Source organism: Mobula birostris, chromosome 14, assembly GCF_030028105.1.
Source record: "Mobula birostris isolate sMobBir1 chromosome 14, sMobBir1.hap1, whole genome shotgun sequence".
NCBI lineage: Eukaryota > Metazoa > Chordata > Chondrichthyes > Myliobatiformes > Myliobatidae > Mobula > Mobula birostris.
The window spans coordinates 92353212-92364240 of NC_092383.1; the positions used below are offsets into that span (position 1 = coordinate 92353212).

An 11029-nucleotide genomic window follows, 5' to 3' on the forward strand; every position below is an offset into this window, starting at 1 on the left:
CTCTCTTATTTAATAACGTTACCTCAGAGAAATAAACCATGCTTTCATCACTCCATTCCCTGCATTCTTTCCGATGTTTACACTTCATTTCACTCCCAAATGCCCCCAAAGGATCTGGGTGAAGAATTCTGCAGGGGCCGGTTAACAGAAAATGGAAGTGGTCTTTCAAACTTCATTAAGGAACTAATTCTCCTTATTTTTCAGGGCAGCAGTTTGATTCCAGCTGTGAATACGGCTTCAGCCTAAATGGCATACATGAGAGCTTCACTTACAAAGTTTTACTTCCACCAAACTTATCAAATTATTTGGCATTTCTCCAAATGAAGGAGAGGACAAAAGCGAAATTCTTTCCTCAAATTTTAATTGTCTTGGCTCTTGGGAATTTCCTTGAAGGAAATTATGTTTGCTTTTGTACAGTGGGTTCTGCCAGCAGTTGACTTAATCAATATGTAGTCATAGAGTTATACAGAGCAGAAACAGACCATTCAGCCCAACTAAGCCTGCTGTCCACCAAGCACCTACTAACTCCAATCACAATTATTCTCCCTAAATTCGAATCAATTTGGAGTTTTTTTAAAATTATTGTTATGTCAAAATCAAAGTAAGTTTATTGTCAAATAAATTTATCATCTCCTACCTTGAGATTCATTTCTTGCAGGCATACACAAGAAAACCAATAGCCACAGTAGAGTCAATGAAAAACAGCACCAACGAGGTGGACAACCAGTGAGCGAAAGGCAACATACTGTGCAAATAAGAAAAGAAAGAAAAATAATAATAAATAAGCAATAAATACTGAGAACATGAGATGAAGAGTCCTTAAAAGTGAATCCATAGGTTGAAGGAACAATTCAGTGGTGTGGCAAGTGAGTTTGAGTGAAGTTATCCCCTCTGGTTGAAGAACCTGATGGTTGGAGGGGTGATAACTGGTCCTGACCTGGTGTTGTGACTCCTGGGTCCCTGTACCTCCTCCTTGATGGCAGCAGCAAGAAGAATGGTCTTTTATATCCTTGTGTCCTCAGACAAGGTTTAGACCCAAAACACCAACAGTTCAAAGTCACAAAGGAAAATTTCAAAGGTTGAAATAAAAATATTATCAAAGTACACATATGTTACTACTCACAGCCCTTAGTTTTATTGTCTTGTAGGCATATTCAATAAATCTGTAGAATAATAACTATCACTGAATCAGTGAAAGGCCACACCAACTTTAGCTCAACCCGTGAGCAAAAAACAACAAACTGTGCAAATACTGAAAAAAAATAGTAATAATAAATAAATGAGCAATAAAATAACGAGAACATGAGATGAAGGGTCCATAGAAGGAGGAGCAGCAGCGCGCGCAGCCACTTCGGTGGTGATGTCTGTTATCTGTCAATTAGGGGACCGTGCACAATCCTGATTTGATGGAGACGGACGTGAGAGTACGGAGGAACATCTGGAAAACTTCTGAAATGCCGTTTTGCTGCCACTGCTACTGTGTGGTAACCGGAATCTCCGGAGCAGAGGGCCCCGAAATCCTCGGCTTTGCGTGTTTCAGCGGCCAGGGAGAGGTTGAAGGCGCTCGGCAGAGGATGGCGCTCAGGAGGCTGTATCGGAGAGGCTGGTCGGAACCTCGAAGTTTTCGGACGGATGGACTCAGTGTCGGCTGTGGTCGGCTGCTTCCAAGGCATCGGCAAGTTGACGGTGCCTGGAGGTTTATGGCAGGGAGTTTCTCCCTTTTGCCGCCTGCTATCGGGGACTCGGGAGTCGATCGACTCGGGGACTTTTGAGACTTTATTTACCGTACCCATGGTTTGTTCTTCATCAAATTATGGTACTGCTTTTCACTGCTGTAACTATATGTTATAATTATGTGGTTCTGTCAGTGTTAGTCTTTGGTTTGTCCTGTTTTCTGTGATATCACTCCGGAGAAACATTGTATCATTTCTTAATGCATGTATGCATTTCTAAATGACAATAAAAGAGGACTGAGTGTTCTCATAAACTAATCTAATCTAATAGGTTGTGGGAACATTTCAATGATGGGGCAAGTGAAGTTGAGTGAAGTTATCCCCTTTGGTTGAAGAGCCAGGTAGCTGAGCATAGGAACTGTTCCTGAACCTGCTGGAGTGAGTTTTGCGGCTCCTGTACCTTCTTCCTGATGGCAGCAGCGACTGTGCACATAAAATATAAATAGCATTGAGAACATCAGTTGTAGACTCTTGAGTAATGGAGTCCTTGAACGTGAGTCTGTAGATTGTGGAATCAGTTCAGAGTTGTGTTGAGTTCAACAAGTTCAATAGTTACCCATGCTGGTTCAGGAGCCTGAAGGTTGTATACAAGTACTGAGATACAGTGAAAAACTTAGTGTGGTGTGCCTTCCAGACAGACCCTTCCATACATAGGATATCAAGGTAGTACAAAGGGAAATGGATATCGAGTGAGGACAATATGTGGTGGGGTGGAGATACAGTAAGTTTCTACCAAGGGTGGTGAAAGGTGCTTCTTCCCTCCGCTAGCCTGCAGGTCTGCCTTGGGCAGGGTGTAGCACATGTTTAGCCACCCCCTCCCAATCAGGGTCACATGAAGATGGTGGGTGCTCGTATGAGCAGCTTGTGCATATCACAAGTCCTGGTTCTGCGACCTCTGACGGCAGACAGATAATCTCTGAAGAGTATTGATAATATTGTACTGTCTCAGAACTTTTATATTTGTGTGCTGTAGCACTTACTTTTTATTGGCAGTTATTTTGTAAATAACACTATTCTTTGCATTTCTGGTTAGATACTGACAGCATTTTATTGGCTTTGTATCTGTACTCAGCACAGTGACAATAAAGTTGAATCGAATCTAATCTAATGGCTGGGGTCACCTGTCTTGTCAATGGCAAACCAGTTTTGTAGAAGAATTTGCCAAGAACAATCATGGTCATGAGACCAAGACCGCCCATGTCATACAGCATGGCACATAATGATTAAGATGACAAAGGGAAAACAATAACAGAATATAGAATAAGCAAGAGAAAATCAGCAGATGTTGGAATTCCAAGCAACATACCCAAAATGCTGAAGGATCTCAACAGGTCAGGCAGCATCTGTGGAAATGAATAAACAGTCAATGTTTTGAGTCGAGATCCTTATTCAGGACTGGAAAGGAAGTGGGAAGACACCAGAATAAAAGGTGAGGGAGGGGAAGGAGGACTAGCTAGAAGGTGATAGGTGAAGCCAGGTGGGTGGGAAAGATGAAGGGCTGGAGAAGAAGGAATCTGAGAGGAGAGGAGAGAGGACCATAGGAGAAAGGGAAGCAGGAGGGCTCCTGTGGGAAATGATAGGCAGGTGAGAAGAGGTAAGAGGCCAAGTGGGAATAGAAGAAGAGGTGAGGGGAGGAGGGTTTTTTTTTTACCAGAAGGAGAAATCGATATTCTTGCCATCAGGTTGGAGGCTACCCAAACAGAATATAAGGTAATGCTCCTCCATCCTGAGGGTGGCCTCATCTTGACACAAGAGGAGGCCATGGAATAATGTGTTAAGATACAGAGAAAGTGGAGTGCAAGAGCCTGAAAAGGCCTTGGTGATCAGGATCAAGGAAACCCCAAGGCATTCTACAAGTATGTGAAGAATAAGAGGATGAGCTGAGTGAGAATAGGACCAATCAGGAGTGAGAGTGGAAACATGTGCACGGAGCCAGAGGAGGCAGTGGAGACACTTAATGAATACTTTGCTTCAGTATTCACCAGTGTAATGGACCTTGGCAATTATGGGGATGAGTTAAAGCAGACTGAAAGACTTGCGTGTATAGACATTAAGAAAGAGAATGTGCTGGAGTTTTTGAAAGGTATTAAGTTGGATAAGTTGCCATGACTGAACAAAATATACCCCAGGCTACTGTAGGAAGTGAGAGAGGAGAGTGCTGAGCCTCTGGTGAAGATCTTTGCATCATCAATAGGGACTGGAAAAGTACCGGGGGATTGGAATGTTGCAAACATTGTTCCCTTGTTCAAGAAAGGGAGTAGAAGTAACCCAGGAAATACAGACCCGTGAATCTTACGACCCGGCTTTGTCAATGGCAGGTCATGCCTTACGAACCTAATCGAATTCTTTGAGGATGTAACAAAACACACAGATGAAGGTAGAGCAATGGACGTAGTCTATATGGATTTCAGTAAGTCATTTGATAAAGTTCCCTATGCAAGACTCATTCAGAAAGTAATGAGGCATGGGATCCAAGGAGACCTTGCTTTATGGATCCAGAATTGGCTTGCCCACAGAAGGCAAAGGGTAGTTGTAGACGGTTCGTATTCTGCATGGAGGATGGTGACAGGTGATGTTTTGCTGGGATCTGTTCTGGGACCCCTCCTCTTTGTGATTTTTATAAATAACCTGGAACAGGAAGTAGAAGGGTGCGTTAATATATTTTCTGATGACACAAAAGTTGGGGGTGTTGTAAAAAGTCTGAAGGGTTGTCAGAGGTTATAGCACAACATCAATAAGATGCAGAACTGGGCTGAGAAGTGGCAGATGGAGTTCAACCCAGATAAGTGTGAAGTGGTTCCCTTCAGTAGGTCAAATTTGAAAACAGAATATAATATTAATGGTAAGACTCTTGACAATGTGGAAGATCAGCAAGATCTTGGGGCCTGTGTCCATAGGACACTCAAAGCTGCTGCACAGGTTGACAGTGTGGTTAAGAAGGCATACGGTGTGTTGGCCTTCATCAATCATGGGATTGTGTTCAAGAACCCCGAGATAATGTTACAGCTATACAAGACCTCAGTCAAACCCCACTTGGAGTGCTGTGTTCAGTTCTGGTCACCTCATTACAGGAAGGATGTGGATATTATAGAGAGAGTGCGGAGAAGATTTACCAGGATGTTGCCTGGATTGGGGACCATGTCTCATAAGGTTGAGTGAACTTGGCCTTTTCTCCTTAGAGTGATGGAGGATAATAGGTTAACTGATAGAGGTGTATAAGATGATGAGAGGCATTGATCATGTGGATAGCCAGAGGCTTTTTCCCAGGGCTGAAATGGCTGAAATGGCATAGTTTTAAGGTGTTTGGAAGGTACCAAGGGGATGTCAGGGGTAGGTTTTTCACGCAGAGAGTGGTGAGTGTGTGGAATGCACTGCCAGCGGCAGTGGTGGAAGTGGATACAATAGGGTCTTTTAAGAGGTTCTTAGATAAGTACATAGAGCTTAGTAAAAATGAGGGCTTTGCGGTAGGGAAATTCTAGGCAGTTTCTAGAGTAGGTTACATGGTCAGCACAACATTGTGGGCCGAATGGCCTGTAATGTGCTGTAGATTTTTATGATTCTAATAAGCTGCCACCACCATCTGAAGACAAATGGCTGAGAGCGCAATCAATCTTGGAACGCTGTGCAGTGACAGCAAAGGAAAAACTTGTGGTTTGGTGCCTTTACATTGAACGGTTTTGCCTCCCAAAGTACAGAACACTGGGTGAGCTTCCTCACTCACTCTAGGTGCCATTGGGAAAAAGTCAAAAAGCTCCTGAAATGCGTTTGATTTTCAGCAAGTTGAAAAAATAGATCTCAAAATAAAAAAGAAACAAAAATCTGTGGCAAAAAGAAGAGAGCGTAAAAATGGTACTGAGATAGAGATGGTTCCCAGGTGTAAACATCACCAACAAGATTTTCCTGCTCCAACCACATGGATGTTTGGCTGAGAAAGCCCCCCAGTGACCCTTCTTCCTCAGAAAGCGAGGGAAATTCTGCAAAGAGGCAGATGGATCCAGACCCAGATTCAGGATGGGGCTGGTGGGGAGAAGTTTGAGGGTGAATTCTGTGTGTGAGTGTGTGTGTGTGTGTGAGTGTGTGTGAGTGTGTATGTGCATGTGATTGCGCGTGTGTGTGTCTGCGCAAGTTCATGTGCGCATGCATGCGTGTGTGTGTGTGTGTGTGCATGTGTGTCCACATGCATGTGTGTGTGGGTGCTTGAGAGTGTGTGTATGTGTGCATGTGTTTGCACGTGTGTGTATGTGTGTGTGTGTGTGTGTGTGTGTGTGAGTGTGTGTGTGTTTCTGTGTGTGTGTGTGAGTGTGTGTGTGTGTTTCTGTGTGTGTGTGTGTTTGTGTGTGTGTCTGTGAGTGTCTGTGTGTGAGTGTGCATGTATGTGCACGTGATTTCGCCTGTGTGCGTGTGCGCGTGTTCATGTGTGTATGCGCACGTGTGTGTGTGTGTGTGGGAATGTGCACATGCTTGCACGTGTGTGTGCATGTGTGTGTGCGTGTGTGAGTGAATGTGTGCGTGTGTGTGTGTGTGTGTTTGTGTGTGTTTGTGTGTCTGTGTCTGTGAGTGACTGTGTGTGTGTGCGCATGTGTTTGCACACACATGTGTGTGTGAGTGTGCGCATGTGCTTGCACGTGCATGTGTGTGTGTGAGTGTGCATGCATGTGCACGTGATTGAGCGCGTGTGTGTGTGGGCATGTGTTCATGTGTGCATGCGCGTGTGTGTGAGTGTGTGTGTGGGTGCATGTGTGCATGTGTGGGTGGGAGTGTGCTCATGTGTGTGCACACGCATGTGTGTGGGTGCGTGAGTGTATGTGTGCATGTGTTTGTGTGTGTGTGCGTGTGTGAATGAGTGTGTGTGTGTGTTTCTGTGTGAGGGTGTGTGTGTGTGAGAGAGAGTGTGTGTGTGAGTGTGTGTGTGTGTTTGTGTGTGTGTGTGTGTGTTTGTGTGTGTTTGTGTGAGTGTGTGTGTTTCTGTGTGTGCATGTGTGAGTGTGTTTGTGTGTGTGTGTGTGTCTGTGAGTGTCTGTGTGTGAGTGTGCATGTATGTGCACGTGATTGCGTGTGTGTGTGTGTGTGTGTGTGCACGTGTTCATGTGTGTATGTGCGCGTGTGTGAGCGTGTGTGTGGGTGCATGTATGCATGTGTGTGTGGGAATGTGCGCATGCTTGCGCATGTGTGTGTGCACATGCATTTGTGTATGTGTGTGTGCATGTGTTTGTGCGCGTGTGTGTGTGTGTGTGTGTGAGTGAGTGTGTGTGTGTGTTTCTGTGTGTGTGCCTGTGTGCGTGTGAGTGTGTGTGTGTGCGTGTGTGAGTGTGTGTGTTTGTGCACATGTGTGTGTGAGTGTGCATGTATGTGCACGTGATTGCGCGTGTGTTTCTGGACATGTGTTCATGTGTCTATGTGCGCATGTGTGAGTGTGTGTGTGGGTGCATGTGTGCATGTGCGTGCACACGCATGTGTGTGGGTGCGTGAGTGTATGTGTGCATGTGTTTGCGTGTGTGTGCGTGTGTGAATGAGTGTGTGTGTTTGTTTCTGTGTGAGGATGTGTGTGTGTGTGAGTGAGTGAGTGTGTGTGTGAGTGTGTGTGTGTGAGTGTGTGTGTGAGTGAGTGTGTGTGTGTGTGTTTGTGTGTGCGTGTGTGAGTGTGTGAGTGTGTGTGTGTTTGTGTGTGTGAGTGTGTGTGTTTGTGTGTGTGTGTGTGTTTGTGTGTGTGTGTGAGTGTGTGTGAGTGTGTGTGTGTTTGTGTGTGTGTGTGTGTATGTGTGTGTGTGTTTGTGTGTGTGTGTGTGTGTGTGTGAGTGTGTGTGTGTGTGTGTGTGTGTGTGTTAGTGTGTGTGTGTTTGTGTGTGTGTGTTTGTGTGTGTGTGTGTGTGTGTGTGTGTGTATACTGGGTGGGTGGAACCTGGAGGGGGAGGGGATGAAGATGGGTGATGGAGATCTGGAGTTGGAGTGGTGTGAAAGGTGACAAAAATACATCCTGTGTCACGAGGCACTTTCGACACTTGTGTGAGTGAGCGCTGTGTATTCTCCTGGAGGAGAGACCCCAGCAGTCAGGATAGGGTTAAGAAGGAGCCTGTAGAGACATGACTGGGCTGATTTTGTGTGGGTGAGTTGGCGTCGAGGAGGCACTTTGGTGTCTGCTCGCAGTCTCCCACCATAGACACTCCTTGGTAAAGTGCTGACACGGCTGTTTCAACCACAAGTGGTGCCGTGCTGTGTAGGTGGCCTCAGAAGGTCATTGATCAGGTCACGTTTTCTTTGGCTCTGAGTGCAAACCACTTACAGCAGATAGAAATTCCCTGCCAAGTGATGTGGCTCGGTAGTGTGAGAGACCATGGTGAGTCAGAGACGCTGAGCCACGTTGGACTTTTCTGAGCTCGATGAGTCCCAGAAACTTCCCCACCCGCCACAGAATCATCGTGCCATACAGCAGGCCCTTCAGGCTATCAACCCCAAACCAACCCATTGACTCCAATCCCATTTTATTCCCCCGTTTTCATTAACTTTCCTCAGATTCCACCGCTCACCTATAACCCGGGGGAATTTACAGCCATAGTTAAAGAAATACAAACAGGCCATTCAGCCCAATTTGCCTATGCTGACCGTCATCCCTATCAAGGCCATTCCCACTTTCCTGCATTATTTCTATAGTCCTCTCTGAGGCCTCTGCCAGTCATAGTCAACCATGGATGTTGCATCCTAACTACATAGATATGAAAGCCAGGGCTGTACAATATGGAGAGCAAGCTGTTGCCCGTGTAGCAAGCTCCTCCTCTCCACGCATCTGATGAATCCAAAGAAACGTCAGAGACCGATACAGGTTGGCACCAGCAGTGTTGCAGGAGTTGGCAGTCAGCGTTGAACTCAATGTAAGGCTACCATAAAGATTCCAGCTCTGGATTTTTCCCTGGGGGTTTACTCCCAAAGCCTTTCCCATGAGTGGATATAGCCGCCAGGCAGCGGAGGTTTGAGATCAGAGTTTCCCTTCTCCTAGATGAGCTGCCAGCCACGGCACAAACCCCATTTGACCAAAGCGGTTAACTTTAAGGTACCAGTAACATGCTCCCTTCTCCTGTCATAGAAACAGTTCCGCTGGGCTTAGTAGCCAGGAGATGAACTTGGTTGTCGAGTCTATTTGGGGCACACGCCATTGGGCGCATTTAATAGGTAGTGGGAGCTTGTCCCCATTAGCCCCCTCCCCGGCTGGAACAACCGTAAGAAACCATATTCCTCAATGCCCTGCTCAATCATGTACTTGGGAAAATGCCTCTTAAATGTTGATCCTGTTCCTGCCTTCTTCACCTCCTCTGGCAGCCGATCATACCATCTACTCTTTGTGTGAAAAAAATACTTCCAGATTCCCTTAAACCATAGAACCATAGAACATTACAGCAGAGAAACAGGCCTTTTGGACCTTCTTGGCTGCGCTGAATCATTTTTTTGCCTAGTCTCACTGACCTGCGCCTGGGCCATATCCCTCCATACACCTCTCATCCATGTACCTGTCCAAGTTTTTCTTAAACGTTAAAAGTGAGCCCGCATTTACCACTTCATCTGACAGCTCATTCCACACTCCCACCACTCTCTGTGTGAAGAAGCCCCCTCTAATGTTCTCTTTAAACTTTTCCCCCTTCACCCTTAACCCATGTCCTCTGGTTTTTTTCTCCCCTAGCCTCAGTGGACAAAGCCTGCTTGCATTCACTCTATCTATACCCATCATAATTTTATCGTCGTCGTGGCTATCCCTCGAGGTCGAGGATGATGGTCTTCGTTCTGTTGATCTACTTATGGGCTCTCAAGTGGTTTATGAGCTCAATCTATACCTCTATCAAATCTCCCCTCATTCTTCTATGCTCCAGGGAATAAAGTCCTAACCTATTCAACCTTTCTCTGTAACTGAGTTTCTCAAGTCCCGGCAACATCCTTGTAAACCTTCTCTGCACTCTTTCAACCTTATTAATATCCTTCCTGTAATTTTCTTGTAATCTTCTTCCTTTCATCATAAGACTATGTCTTGTTGTCTTAAATACCCCCTACTGTGGAAAATACCCACCCTATCTATGCTCCCATAATCTTAAACGTACATTTATCATGTCACCACTCAGCCTTCTTTGACCCAGGGAAAAAGACACCGCTCACCCATTCTTGCCTGATAAATCACACCCTTCAACATACTTGTAAATCTTTTCTTCATCCTTTTTACTTGAATCATGCCCTTCCTATAGTGCAGTGACCAGAACTGCACACAATACTCCAAGCGTGGTGTAATCAGTGACTTGCCCCAGATGTATCGTAACATCCAAACCCTCGTACCCAATGCCACGGCCAATGAAGACAAGTGTGCCATTCGTCTGCTTCACAACCCTGTCTACATGTGTTGCCTCTAACATGTACAGTACCACGAAAATGTCTTCGGCACATATATATAGCTAGAGTGGCTAAGACGTTTGCACAGTACTGTACTTGTCAACGTGGAGCGGAGAGCGAGTTTGTAAATCTGGCAGGAGCAAAGGATGTTGGGAATGGCGAGGGTGGAGAACTGTGGGACAGGTAGCAAAGGAGGAGTGCAGGGGTCGAGGGGGGGTGGTAGTGGTGTGGGTGCAGACACACCCAGCCCTGAGACACCAGGCGAGGTCATTTGATTCCAAACAATTGGTTTATTGATCATTACAGAACGTCTCCCTGGTGTGTCCTGCTCCGTTCCCCTGTTCCCATAAGACCATAAGACCATAAGACAAAGGAGCAGAAGTCGGCCATTCAGCCCATCGAGTCTGCTCTGCCTTTTATCATGAGCTGATCCATTTTCCCATTTAGTCCCACTCCCCCGCCTTCTCACCATAACCTTTGATGCCCTGGCTACTCAGATACCTATCAATCTCTGCCTTAAATGCACCCAATGACTTGGCCTCCACTGCTGCCCGTGGCAACAAATTCCATAGATTCACCACCCTCTGACTAAAAAAATTTCTTCGCATTCCCAACCATGATTCCCCTCTCCCTGACCCCTTCCCACTCTCAGTCCACAATAGAGACCCATATCACAATCAGGTTTATCATCACTCACATATGTCATGAAATTTGTTTTTTTTTGTGGCAGCAGTACAGTGCAATACAGAAAATTACTACAGTACTGTGCAAAAGTCTTAGGCACCCTAGCTATATATATGTGCCTGAGACTTCTGCTCAGTACGGTACATATTCCCCAAGACACTTCCATTAGATATGGCCCTTGTGGCTAAAGGGATCAGAGGGTATGGAGGGAAGGCCGGTACAGGGTTCTGAGTTGGATGATCAGCCAT

The 11029-nt window shown here is 45.8% G+C and overlaps 1 protein-coding gene across 1 annotated transcript in view; it reads right to left on the reverse strand.

The window, feature by feature from the left end:
- Positions 1-84, reverse strand: part of prelp (proline/arginine-rich end leucine-rich repeat protein) — a 106660-nt gene extending 106576 nt beyond the window's left edge. Inside the window, exon 1 of the mRNA XM_072277815.1 lies at positions 23-84. Within this exon, the coding sequence (XP_072133916.1) occupies positions 23-48 (26 nt within the window). The 5' untranslated portion in view covers positions 49-84. The remainder of the gene's footprint in view (positions 1-22) is intronic.
- Between the last annotated feature and the right edge of the window lie 10945 nt (positions 85-11029).